The 18,910-nt window shown below is 44.2% G+C and overlaps 7 protein-coding genes across 7 annotated transcripts; 4 read left to right on the top strand and 3 right to left on the bottom strand.

The window, feature by feature from the left end:
• Positions 1–97: 97 nt before the first annotated feature.
• Hel25E (ATP-dependent RNA helicase 25E) lies at positions 98–3,642 on the top strand. The gene is made up of 8 exons (XM_017151575.3): positions 98–243; positions 449–694; positions 762–985; positions 1,778–1,961; positions 2,025–2,143; positions 2,805–2,936; positions 3,013–3,415; positions 3,473–3,642. Exons 2-8 carry the CDS (start codon positions 496–498, stop codon positions 3,484–3,486), a joined length of 1,275 nt encoding a protein of 424 aa, XP_017007064.1. The 5' UTR covers positions 98–243; positions 449–495; the 3' UTR covers positions 3,487–3,642.
• Positions 3,643–4,127: 485 nt separating this feature from the next.
• LOC108064108 (glycoprotein endo-alpha-1,2-mannosidase) lies at positions 4,128–6,780 on the top strand. Its single transcript, XM_017151451.3, has 4 exons — positions 4,128–4,481; positions 5,005–5,600; positions 5,653–5,881; positions 5,953–6,780. Exons 1-4 carry the CDS (start codon positions 4,128–4,130, stop codon positions 6,223–6,225), a joined length of 1,452 nt encoding a protein of 483 aa, XP_017006940.2. The 3' UTR covers positions 6,226–6,780.
• Positions 6,781–6,956: 176 nt separating this feature from the next.
• On the top strand, positions 6,957–7,819 carry tomb (tombola). The gene is made up of 2 exons (XM_017151461.3): positions 6,957–7,163; positions 7,222–7,819. Exons 1-2 carry the CDS (start codon positions 6,995–6,997, stop codon positions 7,767–7,769), a joined length of 717 nt encoding a protein of 238 aa, XP_017006950.2. The 5' UTR covers positions 6,957–6,994; the 3' UTR covers positions 7,770–7,819.
• A 45-nt stretch (positions 7,820–7,864) lies between these two features.
• Positions 7,865–18,908, bottom strand: Cap-D3 (Chromosome associated protein D3). The gene is made up of 7 exons (XM_017151516.3): positions 18,178–18,908; positions 11,982–12,268; positions 11,100–11,918; positions 10,406–10,569; positions 9,171–10,354; positions 8,864–9,117; positions 7,865–8,579 (listed from the first exon to the last, which is right to left on the bottom strand). Exons 1-7 carry the CDS (start codon positions 18,872–18,874, stop codon positions 8,199–8,201), a joined length of 3,786 nt encoding a protein of 1,261 aa, XP_017007005.2. The 5' UTR covers positions 18,875–18,908; the 3' UTR covers positions 7,865–8,198.
• On the top strand, positions 12,390–14,003 carry Coq6 (ubiquinone biosynthesis protein COQ6, mitochondrial). Its single transcript, XM_017151519.3, has one exon. It carries the CDS (start codon positions 12,464–12,466, stop codon positions 13,889–13,891), a length of 1,428 nt encoding a protein of 475 aa, XP_017007008.2. The 5' UTR covers positions 12,390–12,463; the 3' UTR covers positions 13,892–14,003.
• Positions 13,938–16,921, bottom strand: LOC108064135 (glycosyltransferase 25 family member). The gene is made up of 2 exons (XM_017151518.3): positions 16,572–16,921; positions 13,938–16,513 (listed from the first exon to the last, which is right to left on the bottom strand). The coding sequence occupies exons 1-2, from the start codon at positions 16,763–16,765 to the stop codon at positions 14,869–14,871; spliced, it is 1,839 nt and encodes a 612-aa protein (XP_017007007.2). The 5' UTR covers positions 16,766–16,921; the 3' UTR covers positions 13,938–14,868.
• Positions 17,101–17,996, bottom strand: Cox11 (Cytochrome c oxidase copper chaperone COX11). Its single transcript, XM_017151521.3, has one exon. The coding sequence runs from the start codon at positions 17,877–17,879 to the stop codon at positions 17,154–17,156; it is 726 nt and encodes a 241-aa protein (XP_017007010.1). The 5' UTR covers positions 17,880–17,996; the 3' UTR covers positions 17,101–17,153.
• Positions 18,909–18,910: the final 2 nt, after the last annotated feature.

The raw sequence follows: 18,910 nt of genomic DNA, 5'->3' as shown, positions 1-18,910 counted from the left end.
ATTCCACAAATAATAATTAAGTTTTGAATTGTTTTTTAATTTTAAATTATTTTAGTATTCTCAATATAATATAAAGGTATCGATATTTAATCGGTAATTATTTTATCTCAGCTCTAGCGAGATCTAAAAAGTCGTCGCTGCGGTCACACTGCTCTGTTTTTTGCTCTGCGTCACGTTAAAGTTTTTTAATAGTTTATTTCGCTTTGAATACTCGTATTTTAAGGTGAAAAGTGCGCACAAAAGGTAGGTCTCACTTCAAGAACACCACAGCGGCTAAAAGAACGACCGCTAACAATTGTTATTTCGTAAAATTTTGAAATACTTGTAATGCGGTGCGGTGAAAAAACAAGATGGCGGAGGGTACGCCGGCACCGGTTCCGCAAAAAAAAGCGGCATTTTCATTTACAAACACATGTAACTTACTAAATCGCACGCGTTTTCTTCACAGCCCTCATCAGATTCTTCAAGACCTAGAGAAAAAAGCAATCCGCAGAAATGGCCGATAATGACGATCTTTTAGACTACGAGGATGAGGAGCAGACCGAGACCACTGCGGTTGAGGCGCAGGAGGCGCCCAAAAAGGATGTCAAGGGCACCTACGTGTCCATTCACAGCTCCGGTTTCCGCGATTTCCTCCTGAAACCAGAGATCCTCAGGGCCATCGTGGACTGCGGCTTCGAGCATCCCTCGGAGGGTGAGTACTAGTACCCTCCACCTTGCATCAAAGGTACAGTCCCTAATGTTCCTTAACCGCCGTGCAGTCCAGCACGAGTGCATTCCGCAGGCCGTCCTGGGCATGGACATTCTCTGCCAGGCCAAGTCCGGTATGGGCAAGACCGCCGTCTTCGTCCTGGCCACGCTCCAGCAGCTGGAGCCATCGGACAACAACACCTGCCACGTCCTGGTCATGTGCCACACCCGCGAGCTGGCCTTCCAGATCAGCAAGGAGTATGAGCGCTTCTCGAAGTACATGCCCACAGTCAAGGTGAGTCTATAATCTATGGTTACAGTTTTATGATAGCGTAGTTACCAAAGAGTAACTAAGCAAAGAGAAAATTACAAGAGTTTTTAGGATCTGTAGTATTATAATGGGAAAAATAAGCAAAACGCCTTTTATATGTGTAGTTTGACCTTATACGGTTAATACATTTTCACTATAAACCATATCAGCAGCTATTTATTGTCGACATACCTAGACTTTCGATTTTGCATATTAATGACAGTCAATTGTACTAAAATTTAATTTAAATTTTAATTTATGAAATTCGCAGGAACCGTAACTGTTATGAGTTTTATTTCAAAAATCACACTTTATTAGTTATTCTCTGATTTGTAAATTAAAACTCAAAGAATAACTTTTATTTTTTGAGCTTTATCATGAAAGTTGACAAATATCAGTTATTCGTCGTGATCAAAAATAAAACTCAAACCTTGATTTATGGCAATTTGGTGGGTAAAATAAATTAAAAAAAATATGGTTATAAAATATGCGCGGTTGCCTTTTTAACAAATTTTTAAGAAGTTATATAAAACACGGTTCATTTTTTCAACTAAAAATCAACAAATAACAGTAATTTTTTTGAGTTTTATTATAAAAATAAAAAAATAAAAATCATTACGGATTTGTAAACTACAATGGCTAATAAAATAGTGGAGTATTTAAAAAAATGTTAGGACCCTTCTAAGTGCGTGATTTTTTTTGTAAGAAAAATTTACAATAACAGTTGTTTTCGGTGCAATAACTTTTAAATCAATCTAATAAAACATGTTGTTCTAGGTGGCTGTCTTCTTTGGTGGACTAGCTATTCAAAAGGACGAGGAGACCCTCAAAAGCGGAACCCCGCACATCGTGGTGGGCACTCCTGGCCGAATTCTAGCCCTGATTCGCAACAAGAAACTCAATCTGAAGCATTTGAAACACTTTGTTCTCGACGAGTGCGACAAGATGCTGGAGCAGCTGGGTAAGTTAACAATATTTAAAAAAACGCATTGAATTCCTACTAACATAAAAACCTTCCTTTTAGATATGCGTCGTGACGTTCAAGAGATTTTCCGTAGCACACCGCACGGCAAACAAGTGATGATGTTCTCTGCCACATTGAGCAAGGACATTCGTCCCGTTTGCAAAAAGTTCATGCAAGATGTAAATATCAACGTGTTCATAACCAAAATGCTCGTACTTCTCCACCTCGCATCCACCGCTATCACGACAATTAGTTATTATTTTGTTAACGCCACCCGGTATCGAATTCTCGATCTCGATCCCCCATATAAGCCAACCACCATCTTGCAAATGGTTAAACGCGTAATGCCAAACGTCCAGCGCTCTGTGAGCATAACTCGAATCGAAAAATTTAGTTGATAACAGCCAGACACCATTTTCTAAATGGTTAAACGCGTGAAAAGCAACCGTATCGAAAGCATAAACATCCGTTACCCGCTGAACCAATCAATTGAAATCACACTGATTTAACAAACCAACGATAGGAAAATGCAATACTCAAATAAAACTACGTGAAACAGCAATTCCCGCCGACTGGCCGATGAGACGAGACGGTGAATCCAAAGCGAATGCGATGCGATATGCCGCTCATCTGTAATCCGCACACTTCTCAGAGCGATCGTCGATCCTCGGGAGCAGTTCAGAGTCTAGTTGATGAGATGTGGTGGTAGCGTGGCCGTATGTAGAAAATTCTAAGCATATTGTTGTATGTTCCGAGGCGAGCCTAGTCTTAGTTCGATTTCCGTTTACCCCTCTTAATTGTTCCCTTTAAAATGCGCCACATTCTATTTCCGATATCTAGCCTATGGAGGTCTACGTCGACGATGAGGCCAAGCTGACGCTGCACGGACTGCAGCAGCACTACGTCAATCTGAAGGAGAACGAGAAGAACAAGAAGCTGTTCGAACTGCTCGACGTGCTTGAGTTCAATCAGGTAAGTAATTCTCAGGGCTATATCTATTACATAGTCCATAATAAATGTTTAACTAAAACTGGCTTTCCTTTTTTAGGTGGTCATATTTGTGAAATCTGTACAACGTTGCGTGGCCTTGTCCCAGCTGCTGACAGAGCAAAACTTCCCCGCTATCGGCATTCACCGCGGCATGACCCAGGAGGAGCGTCTGAACCGCTACCAGCAGTTTAAGGACTTCCAGAAGCGCATTTTGGTGGCCACCAACCTCTTTGGCCGCGGCATGGATATTGAGCGAGTGAACATTGTGTTCAACTACGATATGCCCGAGGATTCTGACACCTACTTGCATCGCGTGGCCCGTGCTGGTCGCTTCGGTACCAAGGGATTGGCCATTACCTTTGTTTCGGACGAGAACGATGCCAAGATACTTAACGAAGTACAGGATCGTTTCGATGTGAACATCAGCGAGCTGCCGGAGGAGATTGATCTGTCCACATATAGTAAGTTTGAGAATACTCCCTTTATCCAACTGAATTCTAATTGTTTTCCTTTTTCAGTCGAGGGACGCTAGAGCTCGAAAGTGCATGGTAATCTGAACAGAACAGTACTGCGTAAGACTAAACTGCACTTCGAATAGATACAAAGCTAAAACCTTTTATAAAACTCTACTTTATAACTAAATAAAAATTATTCAGACAATGTGTTGACGTACAAAATCGGAAGAAAATGTAATGCATTTATTTTGGGATTGGAACAAAGGATGCTAAATTTTAATTTTTATTCCCAATTTTATTGTATTTGTGTGAAATAATACTTTTTTCAATTGAATATTCACTTTACTAGAGTAAAAATTTCCTTTTGAAAGTGTTTAATAAAAGGCAATGCAAATAACTTTAAGAATAGTAATATGATTATTTTTATACAACATTAAAATAAACTAAAGACCCTAACAAAATGGATGCATTTTTAATCTAACATCCTGGACAGTCTAAAAGCTCTTTACATTTCTTTTTGTGAATTTGGAATCCGGAACACTCTTGGATAGTTTAGTGTGTCCGTTTCAGGACATGCGCAATGGCTCGGAGCTTCCGGCAGCTGCATTGCGACAGGAAGGGGAGGGGGTCGTAGGGGTTGCCCAAGGAGGTCGGAAAAACAGGAGGCGAAAAACAAAGCCAACGACCAAACAATGTGAGAAAATGCACGCGTGCGAAAATGCTGCTCAAAAAGTACGTGAAAACGCGGCGTAAGGTGAAGATCCTTCTCCTCCTGGCCATCGTCGGTCTACTGGTCATCACCATCATAGTGCTGGGCTCCAGTGGACGTAATGCGGCCATTGAATTGCTTCTGGACGAGCGGTTCATTGCCCGAGCCTACAGGCCCGGGGATCAGCCTCAATCCCCCGAAAAGCCACCGGCAGTCGCTGTGGCCCTGATCCAGGCGCAGCGGGAGAACGGCGTGATTGTGCCCGAGAAGTACGATGAGCAGAAGATCAAGGAGCGCATCATCCAGAGCAAAATAGATCTGATGAAGCAGCAGCAGCAGAGGGACCACGAGGCGGAGCAGGCGGTAATATGCAAATAGCAATTTATGCCATTTAAAAAAAAGTTTACTAACTTGTAGTTTATTTGCATAATTGTATAAGTTACTTATAATTAATTTGAATTTTTAAATACGAAGCAAAATAACAATAACAAAGGGGTTTTCCTTAAATTCAAGGGATTTCTATTTTTTTAAAATGCGAGCATAGAAATTTCTGAATTAAATTAATTTAACCGCTTTTAGTTTAAAATTAAAAAATATGACAAAATCTTTTAAATATTTTGATTGTTAATTTTTAAGTATATGTGTCTTAAATTTAGTTTTACAAAATATTTGTACTAATACTTACAGTCAAGAACAATAACAAAGGGGTTTTCCTTAAATTCAGGGGATTTCTTTTTTTTTAATGCGAGCGTAGAAATTTCTGAATTAAATTAATTTAACAGCTTTTAGTTTAAAATTTAAAAATAAGACAAAATTAAGATTATTTATTTTTAAGTGTATGTGTCTTTAATTTAGTTTTACAAAATATTTCTGCTAATACTTTCAGTCGAGGACCACTTTGGATGTGGTGATCACAGCAGTGCATATTTTCTACACAGCACCAGTGCCGTGGTACAAGTCCAAGAAGCCACCTCCGCCGCCGGCGGAGCATCCAACCGATGTACCACTAACAACTCCGCGACCAGTCAGGATTCTCAACACAGCCTTCTATCCGGCTTTGGGTCTCTACAAGCCCAGTACGTCGCTGCTTTCCCAGCACTTTGAGAACATCCGCAGCTGTGGCATAGGAGTGCTCATCCTGAGCTTCACCGGTGGCAAGCCGGCGGAGGCGGCGCTACTCCATCAGATCCTGGAACTGGCCCCCCAGCACAATCTAAGCGTGACCTTCGAACTCAGTGTGGCCGGAAATCAAAGCGTGGAGTATGTGCGGCAGCAGCTGCAGGAGATTTCCACCTACGCCAGTCTGCCTGGATTCTACAAGGTCTGGAGTCAGTCGAGAGGTGTCTCCCTGCCAGTTCTCTACGTGAGCAATGCCTACAAGTTGAGTGATAGTCTGGGCAGGCTGCTCTGTCGAACGCCTTCGCTGGTGGAACCAGATGGATTGAGAAGGGTACTGGACGCCTTCTTCATAGGACACATAAGGTGAGTGCTTCCTAGAGCTTTTCGTATCTATTAAAATTTCCCTTTTCTTCAGGCTCAAAAGTCATGCGGATGTCGTGCGGCGATTGTGTTTCGACGGCTTCTATAGTAAACTGCCCAGCAATGGAGCTGTGTTCGCCAGCACCTGGAAGAACTGGTCGTATCTGAAATCGTTTGCATTATCCTACAAAATGCTGTTTGTGCCCACTGTCGGTCCGGGATTTGCGGAGAGAAACAAGTTTCCACGTCATGGGGATATTCAACGGCACCGCAGCAATGGAAGGGTGGGTAGAAGCCTTTAAAACCCCTTTAAGATATATTCTTATCTGATCATGGACTATATCCACCTTTGTAGTACTATGGAGTTGCCTGGAGAACAGCCATTCTGAACCATGTGGGTTTCATAAACATAGCCAGCTACAACAACTGGCCAGATGGCAGCCAAATTGAGGAGGTGATGCCCCGTGCTGGATTCCTGGACTACAATCCTGGCTCACGAACCAAATATCTGGATCTCACAGCCCACTGGGTGGGAAACTTTCTGAAGACGCGACAGGAGGCGGCTGCTGCAGCTTCTCCGGCATCGCCCCAAAATTGCTACGAGCTCTTGAATGGGACTATTTGCTAGGCGCACAAAACACTTCCGAAACGGAGATAATCCTAGTTACTTTAGAAGCAATAGCAACAATTGCAGGCCACACAATTACTTTCGAACTGTTAACGAGTCTTCTGCTACACATATATACACTACATATATCGTTTTGATAGTGATATTTTTAATAACTCAGATTAATTCGAAACATCAAGGGAGTGACAAATACAAGTCGAGTTTTTTAGCAAGAAATCAAGTTCATTCTACCAAAAGGTTGTGCATGAATAATTAATATTTATACTTAACGCCAATCACAAGGACAATTGAAAACACAGCTATGGAATACTAGTCAGTTTTCTTGCCAAAACTCTCGACAAAATATGAATCAAACGCAAAAGAAAGCAATTAAAATTGATATCAATTAAAAGTAACTCTAGAGCCAGACATACTTTTTTATTAAATCTATACTAGCTTTCAATTATTGTAGAATATAGAGGAGAACAATATCATAACTTAATGCCATGCCATATTATGTAGACACCAAAGAAAATTATCTATGTTATAACGGATATAAAGTAAACACTTGTTAAACGATTGGTACTTAAAAAATTTTAACTTTATTACCAGTACAATATATAAATACTTTATCTAAGCTTTAATAGTTTAGTGCCAAACAAGAAGTGTTTTATTGTGGGGAAAGTTAAATATATTATTTATTTTGCCACACTAAAATGTTACATCTGACAAGCTATGAAAGCTGTCAAAAGGACATTAATTTTATTACGGAAAAGATTAGCGTAACACCATGTCAGCTTCGAAAGCAAAAAATGCGGATAAGTCCGAAGGAAAAAGGACCAAGGGCCAAGGACAAAGCGGTGTGAAAGGATGCTGTTGCAAAAGGTCGCAATGCATCAAGAACTACTGCGATTGCTACCAATCCATGGCAATTTGCACCAAGTTTTGTCGTTGCATTGGTGAGTATGATTACATATTTATTGTAAATTAAAAATTAACTTTTTAACCGCAAAACAGGATGCAGGAACACGGAAGTTCGCAAGGTGGTGGACTCCAACTCCGGGGCCAAAAACCCCAGTGCCGTAAAAAGGCAAAAGGCGGCTGCTATGAGTGCCAAAGCAGCAGCTGCGGCTGCCAAGGCTGGCATTAATGTCCAGATGAAGGGGCTCCAGGCTGAGGGTTCGGGAGTACGGCTACCCGTTAAACCCCAGGCCTCTCCCGCACCCTTTGGCTTTGTAACAGGCCAACAGCCAATAGCTGTTCCCATCAACGTCCCTCGTCCAATTGCTACTGGCTCTGCTCCAGTCAGGATCATAAAGCCTCCGGTGGAGCCGCTGCCCGTGGCTCCAATCGTTCCGGTGAGGCTGGATGACCGCAGGGAGCGCAACCTCTTCGTCCAGCCGGTGAACGCATCTCTGCTTGAATGCATTCTCATCCAGGCCACGGAGGCCGAGCAGTTGGGATTGAGCCAGCTCCAAGTGGGCCAATTGGTTCTCGCGGAGTTTATGCGCGGCTACAAGGAGATCTTGGAAAAAATCTGTGAATACAACAAAGATTTTTATTAAATGTTCCAAAATATCAATATATATTGGCGATTTAAAAATCATCTTGGGGGCATTTATAACCGTTTGTTGGATGTTTTATTTATAAACATTTTGATAGATTAATCATGTACATTTTCTTTCACTTAAAATACAATTTATTCTTTAAATTTTGTGTTAATTTATTACATTAAATTTGTCAAAAGCTCCTATCTAAAGTATACAAAAATAGTAAATTTAATGAATTTTTTCGCTTATGACTAATTAATTCTTATTTTACAAAAAAAATCCTTTTCATATTCACTTAATATTCGATTTTTGAAACAACATAGTTACAGGTTTTCTGATTAAACTAAGATTATACAATTTCAATGCAAAAATAAAGTAAAATAAATAAAAGGTTGATGAAATTCAACCTTTTCCTTTTGGCAAAAGCCAAAACCTTTTCGAGAACTACCAATCTGGTGGCTGGAAAATAAGTTCCGTAACTAGCATATCGCAGCTCTGTTTCCTTTGGGACAAACGGGATTCAGCTGGCGTGGACTTGTGCCTCTCCAGCGGCATCTCATTATCACTGTCGCTCTCCGATTGCTGATCCTCTTCGGACTCATCTTCTGCATCTCGCCTCTTCTTTTTCGAACCCTTGGATGTTTTTGATGAGCGATACTTCTGCCAGAATTCTGCGGGCTGAGCAAACTCAATGTAGTTGGGGAATCTCATCGCCAGAGCTCGGCAAAAGTTTTCAAAAGTGTGCCTGAGTGCGGGACTCATCACAGACTTAAGGTTGCGATGTGTTTCCGCCACATAGCGAAGACAACCTTCCAATTGCTTGAGCTGAAAGCGAAAATATAAATTTATGGGAATCTAATATCCAAGCAGTAAATGAGAACTAAATTCTAAATTAATATAATAAATAAAAATGTATATAATTTGACACCTTGAAAAAGCCCAAATTAAGCACAAAATCTAAATTCACAATTTAAAAAATAAAAATGTATCTAATTCGACACCTCAGACGAGCTGAAGGCCTTAGCTGCTAGAGCTCTTAATCTTAGTTAGCTTATAGTTTTAACTTTAAGTTTGCTTTATATAAATAAAATAAATAAATCAAAACTCACTGGCTCCTCGGAGGACTCCGCCTTTCGGCCCCTTCCTCTGGCTGGTGCTTCTCCTGCTGCTGCTTTGGGTGGAGGAGGTGGTGCCTCCACTGCCTCTTCCTCACCATCATCCATATTGTCACCTTCGCCTCGAGAACTTTTCTCTTTTCCCATTCCTTTAGTGCGAAAACAAATGCGTCGCATAATGAAGAGGATATCCTGAACCACGGTTAAGGCGCCAGGATTACTGACAAAAGCTTTATCTCTGGTTTTTTCTAAAATACATGGACGTTAGTTGTGCATTTTGAGTACTTTAAACTTTACTCACCTGCCAGCAGCTTCAGTTGTCCAAAATAAAGCAACAGTGTGTTCTCATCCACCGACGACATTATATGATTGTAAAGCAACCTACGATTTTTGGCCATTTCCGGACCCTTTAGTGGCGATTTATAATTGGAATCCGTCCTTACACCTCTCAGATAAGCCTGACCATTCAGGTCGAATGGGCACTCCTTTAGACAATGATCAAACAGCAGTTTGTTGTACAATCTCTTGTAGCGAATGAAGAAGGCATCCGCCTCCCTGGCCACCTCGGCACTTTCGTCCACCAGACCAGCCAGCATAGATATGAGAATGGGTCCCTTTAGCTTTATATTGCCCGACAGAATCACATCCTTCACACACCGAAAGGTGCGCACTCTGGTCATGGCGAATTTCGAATGGAGTTTCGACAAAATCACCTGGAAATTACTCTCAAGAATCGAAGGATGCTTCTTGCCCAGATCGTTTAGGGCTATCAGAGTGGTGTTGATAATCTGCGGTCGGTCGTTTTTGCTCAGAATAGTTCTGTACAGCTTGGACACACTGTTGGCCAAGTGATTTTCCCTGAGGCACAAGCGACCTGCTATCACAATCATCCAGTTGGTCATGCGTTCGTTATCCGAATCAAATTGCGATTCACTGAGCTTGGTGCACTCCTGCAGGTATTTAAATACAATGCCCACAATCCTCTGGTCCACCTCCTGCGGCAGCATCACAATTATCTCCGTATAGGCACCCAACAGGCACTGCAGCCGGGTGTGTTCATCCTGGAAATTCTGTGCACTGGCCAGAATTCCCTCGGTGAGATCTTCCAGCAAACTGAGCTGCCAGTCGGGCGTCTCAGTTGCCATGGCAGGAGCCTGGCTAGCTGAAAGGTGATGGATCTGATTGAGCAGATTGACTGCACTCGAGATGATGCCCAACCAAATGCTGCCCGTGCGCAGGGCATTCAGAAGCCTCTGGAATAATTGGTTTAAAGCTGGTTTTGAAAAGTTCTTCAAACAACAAATGATGAGCTGGAGGGCCAGAAACTGATTGGACTTCATGTTGTAGGAGGAGAGACCATTAAAGATGCCAATCAGTGCGTCCATATTGTTGGTGATGCGGCTGGACAGGAAGAGGAGCAAACCCCAGGCATCGGTGGCCATGGAAGTGGATAAATGCGAGATTATGATGTTCACCAGCCTGGGACTAAAATACAATACAAGATTAGAGGATGTTTTAATTGTAATTAGAACCTACGTTACGACTGGTTCCCTTTCCAGCAAAACAGCGAATCGCTCTTGAAGATAAGCTCTGGGTTGTGTCATTAGCAGAGTACCGATGATTCGCCAGGGCATAAAATGTTTGGCCTCATTCGAGTACTCCAAGGGCTGAATATTTTTCAAAACCATTCGATCGAAACTCTAAAAGATAATAGATAAATCAGTAAAACCGTTCAATTTATTTAAGGGGAGACATCTAGGTAACTGGGGGAAGAAATCGGATTTTCTGGAATTTTTTTGGCCAAATGAAGAAGCCAATCGAAAATTTGTAAACTAATATTAGATCTGAAGTACAAAATAATTTTTTGCAAAATGGTGAAAGATTGTAAAAAAATTAAAATTTTTTCGAATAAAAAACGTCACAAAATTGTGGCTAGATAAAGGTATTTAGAATATACTGTCAAAATTTCATCTATCGGTTAAGATTTGTTAGATTTATGTGTGCGGCCGTCTCAAAAAAAGTGTTTTCGAGAAAAACGCGTTTAAAGTTTTAAGGTGCCCGGGATATATGTACATGTGAGGCATCGCCGCAGAATGGAAAATTTCGACACTTAGACACTTTTGCCGGACTCTATATTTTGGTATGTTATTTTTAAGACTTTTTTTAACGAAAAAAAATGTTCGATTTTTTAAAATTTTACCTAGATGTCCGTCCTTAACTACCCACTCACCATAATGGCCAGCTTTTGCAGGGCCACATCCTCATCGCTCATTAAACATGCCCAAATCCGGCAGTACACACAAATCAGGGCAAAGCAATTGGAGTAGGCCTCTAGCAGGGTTTCTATGGTATCCAGTGCAGATCTCCTCACCGAGGCCAGACGATCCACGGCCAACAAGGAGGTTTCTCGCACAAAATTCGTGTTGTAGATAATCAGCGGATTGACCAGCACCAATCTTTCAAGCAAAGCTATCCCGGCTGTTCTGGCTAAACCATTATCCGCAGCCAGAAATCGCTGATACACCGTTTGTGGGACACTCTTGACCTCCTCCTCCAGTTGCTCATGTCCCTCAAAGCTGAAGGCATACTGTACCACTCCTGGCTTCTCGAAACGCAGCTCGTTTTGCTCCACCGAGGGCTCAGCCAGCGCCTCCACATCCGCATCCTCAAACTGAACGAAGCGAATGCTTTCGTTTAGAATTTTCGTGGTCATGGGGGATCCTTGTTTCAGGGCCAGGATGAGCACTTGACAAGCCTTTCGGCGAACAGTGAATGTGCGATCGTTGAGGCAACGCATCACCTCCCTCAGCAGGGGAACTTCCCTGGGCACCTTGGACACTTCGTACCGGAAAACGGTCCACTCCACCTCGCTTTGCTGCATGAGGATCTTCTCGATCAGATCCAAGGCACGCGTTTGAATCCCCACGGCGTCGTCTGCTTTCACAGCCTCCAGAACAAAGGATGCGCACGATTTGTTGCACTTGGCGAAAAGAATCCTGTCGTACTTGGCTGCATAGCCTATGGCCACCTTTTCGTCGTTGCTCTTCCACTGATAAAAACCAGAAATTAAGTTGTTAATATGTTTTATATGGGAAATTTTAAATATACTAACCGCTTTGATGGGATTGGTAACAACGCACTCAATGTAAAAGTGCAGGATGCGGATTAGAATGTCGGGATATTTATCTATGAGTTGGATAAACCAATCCGATATGTGCTCCCCGCTCTGCATCGCCCCTCCTCGACGTCCTGCACCAATGCTGTGGGGACTGTCCGTATAAACATGCATGGGAAAGGTCTGTCGCATTATCAAGTGAAGGGTTTCGTAGACATCTCCATTGTGCTCGTTGGCTATTTCTCCGAAAAGCTCGAAACATTTCGCATGCAGGGCGGGAGCACCTGAAAAGTTCGATTTCGGGGTAATTGAATTTAAAAATACGTTACAAGAAAAAGACTGCAGCATTGCCAACATGTAAAAGCTAAAGACTCCAACATTTATCGATAACAAAAATCGAGCTTTGTTGCACCTCTAGCCAGGCAAGCGAAAGAATGAAATAATCAGGAAAACGAAAATAAGTTTGAAAATTCCAGAAGATGTTGGGCGTACTGCGGATCCAAGGAGCGGTGGCGGAGGCGCGCCTCCTGTCCGCCCGCCTGCTGGCCAGCAAATCCGCCACTGACATGACCGCCAACAGATGCGAGTCCACCAAATCGCAACCGGCAACGGAACACTTTGATATAATCATTGGCGGCGGAGGACTGGTGGGCACCACTTTGGCGGCCGCCTTGGCCAAGAACTCCACGCTGGCCGACAAGAGGGTGTTGTTGCTGGAGGGAGCTCCCGAATTCCGGGGATTCGATCCCTCGGGACCGTACCAAAATCGAGTATCCGCCATCAACCGCAACTCCATCGAGCTGTTCAAGTCCATAGACGCCTGGTCGCACATCGAATCCGCTCGCTACAAGCCCGTCAAGCAGATGCAGGTGTGGGAGTCCAACACGGATGCCCTCATTCAGTTCCAGCAGGATAACTTCGCAAGCGATGTGGCCTGCATCATTGAAAACGATCTGATCCTGGATGCGGTTTATGCCCGTGTCAACGAAGCTCCCAATGTGGAGATACTGAACAAGGCGAGAATCCAATGCGTCCGCCTGCCCAGGGACTCCAGCTCCAATCTCTCCGAGCTGCAGCTGCAGGATGGTCGCTCCTTTTCGTGCGACCTACTCATCGGAGCCGATGGCGCCAACTCGGTGGTCAGGAAGGAGATGAACGTCGACGTTTTCTCGCTAAACTACGACAGAATGGGCCTGGTGGCCACTTTGGAGCTGGGCGAAGATGCCTGTGATAACGCGGTGGCCTGGCAGCGGTTCCTGCCCAACGGGCCAGTGGCCTTGCTGCCGCTAACGGATAAGCTAAGTTCCCTGGTCTGGAGCACCACCAATGAGCAGGCCAAGAAGCTGCAAGACCTGCCGCCGGCTGAGTTTATAGATGCCCTAAATGAAGCCTTTTGCCGGCAGTATCCTCGCGTGGAGCTGGCGGACAAGGCTGTGCAGGCACTGAACTCCCTCTTCGGACAAAATGCCAGCCAGCACCAGGTGCAGTATCCTCCTAAAGTTTGTGGCGTTCAGGACAAATCCCGCGCCACCTTTCCCCTGGGATTCCTGCATGCCTCTTCGTACGTTTGCCATGGAGCAGCTCTCGTCGGCGATGCCGCCCACCGGGTGCATCCTCTCGCCGGGCAGGGCGTTAATCTGGGCTTCAGCGATGTAAGGTATCTCGTGGAATCCCTGGCAGCTGGGGCATACGCAGGCTTTAAGCTGGGCGACAAGCAGCACCTCATCAAGTACGAGCGTAAATGCCTGGCCAAGAATGTGCCCATCATGCTGGGCGTCCATGGACTGCACACTCTCTACTCCACGCAGTTCAGTCCAGTGGTTTTGCTCCGGAGTCTGGGACTTCAGCTAACGCAGAATGTGCCGCCCATCAAAAACTTGTTCATGCGGGGAGCAATGGGTCAGTAGATCGACGACAATAAATTTGTAAACTGGGGAAATTAAATCTTAAGTGTTTAGAGTTTTTCAAATCACTTGCGAGTGGAATAAAGTGAGCGTTTATATCAGTTCTTAGAACCTACTTAAAGGATACGTCAATGGCATGCTGCTGAAATGTTAGTCTGTAGTTTTGGCTAATAAATTGTGCAACTGTTTGATTGCTAAAAAGTTTTAGGATCTATTTTGCCTAAAGCTGATATATTGCTATTTTTAAAAAAGGGACCGTAATCATTATAAGTGAAAAAAATAAAAATCTCCGTTTAATGATTATTTTGTAAGCGAAAAAAAATTTAGCTTAGAAATAATGATTATTATGTGAGCGATATTATTTCGCTTAAAAATATCACTCAAAGTGCGATTGCAACCGTTCTGTATGGATTTTTACAAAGTTTTAAATTTGTGCTTTTAGGTAGAACCACGAACCAGCACTCATCCAGTTAATAAAAAGTGATTTCTTTGTATAAACTTTTTAAAGAGCATTTTTTAGTTTACAAGAGGTAAGCATATTATGCATTGCATATATACAAAAAGTTGTATAAACCTTAGGACTTATTAATCTAACTTTGAGGGAATATTTCTAAGCAAAATAATATCGCTCACAAAATAATCATGATTTCTGAGCGATATACTCATTAAATGGAGATTTTTACTTTTTACTCAAAAAAAATCATTATTTTCGGTCCCTGCTTTTTTTACTTATAGAAATCAATATTTCTAAAATGGAAGATTCGACAATATACACATTTAACAGGATAAGTAATTCACAAAAAATTGCACAAGATATTTAGCCTGATAAACAAAGCTTAATTCTAATTTAACATTCGTTGTGGATAGTTTTTAGTTTTTAGTTTGGTGGACTTCGACTTCAGTTAAAGGCACATTTGGCAGTTGGCAAGATTAGTCTAGGTAAAATTTGGCATGGTTTCTCTTGAAATTGGAATTGCAACTTATAGCTCCTGGTGGCTCTTGGGCAAACTCTCGCCCAGTTTAATGTGCTGATCAAGAGTGACTTCCTGCTCCTGGACGAAAACCTGCTCCCGGTCGCTTTTTAGCCGCGCCTCGCCCTCTTCACTCGTCTCCACATTGATTTGCTGCGAGTCCTCGGTGTCGGAAATGTAACCAGACTCTCCGGTATAGTAAACCGGATAGAGCAGGAGTGGTGAGGCACTGAAAGCGACGAGATTCCTCTTGGGGAAGGCTTCGCTCCAGGTTTTGTTGGGATGACGATCGAACATCAAAGGCAGAAACTCATCTACGGGAATTAGTTTGTCCAGCGGCTTGGCTGCCAGCAGCTTTAGGGCTCCTTGGAGGGACAGAACATAGCCCAACGTCCAGTAGGAGTAGCCGGCATGCACCAGATTATCCGCGTTCAGCACACCCGCTTCACTTTCCTCCTTCAAACGCTTGCGACCAAAGTAAATGAGGTCGTAGTCCACAACGCTTCTAGCCTGATTTAAAACCCTGACTGCGTTTTGCCGGAAATACGGTTCGAAGCGTATATCGTCCTCCAGAATGAGCACCTCCTTTAGCTGCTTGCGCACCATCATCACCCAAATGCTGTAGTGGCTGAGGAAGCATCCAATCTCGCCCATAGTCATCGCGCGATGATGGTAGGGATCCTCGTAGCCGGGCAGAAAGCGCACTCCCATCTCCTGCAGCCGCTCCGTGGTCAGTTCCTTGCCATCAACAGCTGGGAAATATTCTGCCTCTATGCCCAGCTCCTTGAAGAGCTCCTCCATTTTCGCCCGCCTCTCGGGGCGTCTCTTCAGATTTATCATAAATATGCGATCCAAGGAGAGCTGGCTCTTCTCGGGCTTCTTTTCCAAGTGCTTATAGTAGTCGAGAAGGGGAGGCACTGCACCCACATCGTTAACCATGAGGCCTTTTAGATTCACCAGCTGCTGAAGATCGTTATCTAAAGTATCTCCTGGTTCCAAGGGTTGTAGTATATAACCAAAGGTTATCTCATTGCAGACATGCAGGGGAATCCCCGAGCTGTTGGCCGATATGGCAAACACTATAATATCATCCGCAGGTCCGTCGTAGAGCGGCTCCTGCAGCCTGCTCCTCTGCATTTCCACCAGCTTGCTCCGATCGAAAGTGAGATTCCTGGCTGCCTTATGCTTCATGTTCACCAGAACGGCTGTGTGGACCATGGGCACGGGGAAACTTCCCTGCTTCCTCGCGTGGTAGATTTCCTTGTACTCATCGGTGCGCCTGTAGTAATATTCCTCCGTCATTCCGCACCAGAAATTCGAGTACAAGCTTTCGGATATCAACATTGGGGCAACAATTGGCAGTTGCAGACGGGTGAGGACTTTCAGAGCGTCTGGCGAAGTGAGAAAGACATCGGCGTCGAGGAAAAACACAAAGTCAGCCCAAATATCGCGACCATACTGAAGGGCTTCCTCTTTCAAAGCGATCAAGTGCTTGAAACGCGATGCGGGCCACTCGTAGGGGGAACTTTCGTTGGCATAACTCTGCTCCTCGGGTTCAAAAACGTAGCTCACGCTGTGATAGAGCTCCCCCGAGTGCTCCAGCCACTGTCGCAGCAGATCTATGCTGTCATCGTTGCTATGATCGCAGCGCAGCCTAAGGAATTTCGAGGAATTAGATCCGTGATTTGTATAGATATTTAGATATAACCCACCAAAAGGCAATCCTTTTCTTGGGATAATCCTGCCGCTCCAGGTAACTCAGGAACATGGGCAGTGTGTGCGCCTTGTTGCGCACCAGCAGGGCAATCAGCACTGTTGGTGGCTCCAGGTAATCCTCCTCATCTTGTCCAGAAATGCACAACAAAGCGCCGGCCAGGAGCAGGCCAAAAATCACTAGTTTCTTCATCACCACGTCATTGATTTAACACATCGCCGGGTTCAAAGGGGTCACCATACACAATCTAACGCAGCGGAAGCGTCCGTTTACGTTCGAAGACGCTGGAGAATCAGCCTTATCTATTAATAAACTGCCTCCTTCTTCGCCAGCTCCAGATGGTGTGCCTCTCAAACTGCACCAGCTGAGGGGGCTCTCAAACTGTGCGGGAAAGTTATCGCTTGTTATCGATTTTGCTGGGTTTAAAAGCAAGTCAGTTTCAGTTTTCCTTTTCTTAACAATACAATACTGCGCTCCTATCCTAATTATCCTCCTTATTAATTGAAAACCTAGATAGATAGATAAAGTAGATATAACAAACATTTATTGCTTCAAAACCGAGTTTCAAACAACTTTCTTTTCACGCAGTCGCTGCATGCGGCTTCGCATAGCTGGGAAAGTTCAGTTTCAGACCCTCCTTCGCCTCGAAAAAGGTGTACGATAGCGTGATGGTGTCGCAGTGCTCCAGCGCCGGATCCGCCGTGATTTCGGGATCGATGTAGAAGAAAACGGGCATGTCCACCTCCTCGTGCGGATTCAGCTGCTGTTCCTCGAAACAGAAGCACTGGATCTTGTTGAAATAGGCGCCCGCCTCGAAGGGGATCACATTGTACGTGCTGATGCCAATCACCGGCTTGTCCGTGGGATTCCGGGCCGTGTAGAAGGCCAGAGCGGTCTCGCCGGGAGCCACCTTAATCTCGTACTGCTGCGGCTTGAAGTTCCAGCGCATCGAGGACCCGATATCGGCGTTGAAGCGGATTTTCAGCACCCGATCCTCGACCTTCTGCATGTGCTCCACCTTTTCGGCATCGTGGCCCTGCGATGTGGTTCCTCCGTAGCTGTAGGCCTGGCAAAATATGCTATATAGTGGCACTGCAGCGTAACTTAGTCCCACGATCAGCACTCCGCCGGCTGTTATGTAGTATAGTGTGGATTTCGCCCGCAATTTACGGGCAGCTTCCTCTGGAGAATCCGTGGATTTCATCCGCCAAAATTGATGTGTCTTTTGCGAGGGGTTTTGATGACGGATGGAGCCTCTAAACAGCTGCTGGCACTGCCCACGAAGGGAAAAGAGGCTGCGCAGCATCTTTATTAATTTGTTTCTGGTTTTTAAGGGCTATTTCCTTAAAGTTTTCATTTATTTTGTCACTTGTTTGTATAATCTTAGGTCGTTAAGTGTTAAAGTGTGTACACACCTAGATTTATCAGCTGTTAGGGGATAATTAATTATCGATAGGCAATGGAGTTTGTTATCGCCGGCTGAATTTTTTTTAAATTAGGAAAAACATTTTCAAAACTGCACCTTTATCATAACCAATTTATACGCCTATTTTTAAAACTAAACCCATATTAAATTAGCAAACAAAAAAATATTTAACACTTACATGAATTCTGATATCCCACTTTAAAGTTCATGTAGAGCACCTCCATGAGGCAGCGAATGATCCTGTCCCGCGGTTTCAGGTGCTCCTTGAAGTGCACATAGCGAAACACGATCTTCAGGTCATCGCAGATGGTCAGAAAGAACATCCAAATGGTGTTTGCCCGCACACTCCGGTTGCCATTCAGCTCCAGCAGCCTGAAGATCTTGAGGACCTGCTCGATCACATCCTCATCGAAGATGCCATAGCTCTTGGCACCCGGAATGGTCAGGGTGAGTAGGTAGGTGCTCGCAGCATTCAGGGACAACTGGAGATTGAGGTTTTCATTCAGCACTTGCGGAGCAGCCTGCTGCACATGCTCCGGCGGAATGACCAGGCTTGTAAGCGAGTAGATGTAGGAGAGATATGCGCTGGCAGGCGAGACCCCGATGATATTGGCCCAGTTGTCGTGGGTGTTGCTGTAACTTGTATCCTCCCTCATGGAGCGTATTACACTGGACAAATCGCGCAGCAACTGCAACTGCGTCTCCTGGTGGCCAATATCCTGTTGGCACATCGACAGGGACCAGAACTTCTGCGCCCGCTGCTGCAAGACATCCTCCTCGGCTTCCTCGCCATACAGCCACTCCTCCACATCCACCCACTGTAAATGCTGCACATAATACACTCTTAAATCGCTAAAAACACGATTTAACTCCATGTTTACATTTTTGTAACTGACACCCGATAACCCATC

The sequence above is a fragment of the Drosophila takahashii genome, chromosome 2L (assembly GCF_030179915.1).
Source record: "Drosophila takahashii strain IR98-3 E-12201 chromosome 2L, DtakHiC1v2, whole genome shotgun sequence".
NCBI classification, from domain to species: domain Eukaryota; kingdom Metazoa; phylum Arthropoda; class Insecta; order Diptera; family Drosophilidae; genus Drosophila; species Drosophila takahashii.
This window is presented reverse-complemented; position numbering and strand designations above follow the sequence as displayed.